Raw genomic sequence first — 2056 nt, forward strand, 5'->3', positions numbered from 1 at the left:
TAATTAGAATTTATTTGCATTTAGAATTTATGACTTTTCTCTAATTCTTTACGTTTTCCTTCCTTCTTGTTGGTTCTGTCTGTGGCTAAAACGGTCCTCTATGACCCAGTAAGTGGTTCTGAAGCAGCCCCCCCCCCAGCCCCCATTACTGAGTCAGACCAGGAGTTCTGCTGCGTCTTTGTTTTTTCCTTCATCCTGAATGCTTTTGTTTTTTATCAAATAACTTTGAGCCTCGGTCAGAAAAAAAGATGGTTTTATATTTCTGGTCTGAGAGGATTTTTTGTTTGTTTGTTTGTTTGTTTGTTTGTTTGTTTGTTTGTTTGTTTGTTTGTTTCCACGGGATGGGTTTCCTCCTCACATCAAATCAGACCGTCTTTTAAAAAAATTTAATGTGACATTTACTTTTTATCATATCTTAGGATCTACTTGTCCTAACAACTAGGGTTGTGAAATGTTGGCAAAAAAATTAGTCATGATTAATTGTGTTGTTTAGCTGATAGTGATTAATCTGATGATTAATGCCCTGGACACCTTATGTCCTGGTCACATGATGAATTTAGTGGGAAAGATTTGCTCTTTGGATAAATCTGTTTCAAATTGTGTCAAAATTACAGACTTCAGGCTTTACATCACATTTTAATTGTGTTGATAGATAAATAAATAAATTAGTTTTTTTTTAATGTTTGTCATATCTGAAGCAGAGAGCAGCAGACTGACTGACTGCAGTTATCTCCAGTCAGTCTGCTGCTGGCATTAATCATATTAATCATCAAGTGCCAAAAAATGATCAATTAATGTTTTTCTGATGATTAATCACACATGATACGATTATGGCCAACCCTACTAACAACACAATTTAAAAACTGGTTTAAAGTTTGACGTCTGTACTTTTCACTGGAGGGTCTCAGAGAGGGCGGATCTTTAAAGGTAAAGTTTTTATTCTTCCTAAACTTTATTCAGGTCAGACAGCATTAACGACGCTCTGCAGGTGGTGTAAACACCTGTCCTACATGGTGAGGGACACATAAATCACACAACACAACGAGTCGATAATGAAATTTGTTGCCAACACTTTTAATAATCGATTTTATGGATTCGTTGTTGCAGCCGTACGATAAAACCCACCTGGAGGTTTTTAAAGGTGCTGTCCTGCTTGTTTCCAAACACTCCACCAAAGACGGTGAAGTCATCTTTGCTGAGCTGAAATAAAAACAGGTCAAGTTTTTAAATCTGTTGTGATCAAACACTGAAGCACAGATGTGTGTAGTTCAGGAACTATGAAACAGGAAGTAGCTCAGGGTCACACCACAATGACACGTCTGTTGTGAGACGACTGCTTCTCCTCGTGATCCTACGTGAACACCAAGTCCTTCCTACAGGACTACACGTAGTCTTCATGTGCCGTGCACTGACCTTGTCCTGCAGGAACAGCAGCACGTTGTGTGAGCCCGAGCCAAACACCGAGCTCAGGTAGAGGCTCAGCTCCTGCATGGATGTCATGTGACCAGCTGAGGGCGGGGCCAGGCCTGGGAAACTTTAACATATAACAATAAAAACTTTAAAATATAAGAATAACAACTTTAAAATACAACAATAACAACTTTAAAATATAACAATAACAACTTTAAAATACAACAATAACAACAAATAAAAGGGCCAAGCCTGGGAAACTTTAACATATAACAATAAAAACTTTAAAATATAAGAATAACAACTTTAAAATATAACAATAACAACAAAGAGAAGGCAGTTATTTATGGACAGAAAATGGACTAATAAAGTTTGTGTGTGTGTGTGTAATAAAGTTTGTGTGTGTGTAATAAAGTTTGTGTGTGTGTGTAATACAGTTTTTTGTGTGTGTGTGTAATAAAGTTTGTGTGTGTGTAATAAAGTTTGTGTGTGTGTAATACAGTTTGTGTGTGTAATACAGTTTGTGTGAGTGTAATACAGTTTGTGTGTGTGTAATACAGTTTGTGTGAGTGTAATACAGTTTGTGTGTGTAATACAGTTTGTGTGTGTAATACAGTTTGTGTGTGTAATACAGTTTGTGTGTGTA

General features: G+C 36.7%; 1 protein-coding gene across 1 annotated transcript in view; it reads right to left on the bottom strand.

Annotated features, from left to right (window-relative positions):
• The window catches only part of LOC106535376 (V-type proton ATPase subunit S1), an 8419-nt gene that overhangs the window by 5602 nt on the left and 761 nt on the right, over window positions 1-2056 (bottom strand). The window contains exons 2-3 of the mRNA XM_014032378.1: window positions 1414-1534; window positions 1126-1200 (exon numbers count right to left, since the gene is read on the bottom strand). Coding sequence (XP_013887832.1) covers window positions 1126-1200; window positions 1414-1534 — 196 coding nt within the window. The remainder of the gene's footprint in view (window positions 1-1125; window positions 1201-1413; window positions 1535-2056) is intronic.

The sequence above is a fragment of the Austrofundulus limnaeus genome, unplaced genomic scaffold, assembly GCF_001266775.1.
Source record: "Austrofundulus limnaeus strain Quisiro unplaced genomic scaffold, Austrofundulus_limnaeus-1.0 Scaffold1434, whole genome shotgun sequence".
Lineage (NCBI taxonomy): Eukaryota > Metazoa > Chordata > Actinopteri > Cyprinodontiformes > Rivulidae > Austrofundulus > Austrofundulus limnaeus.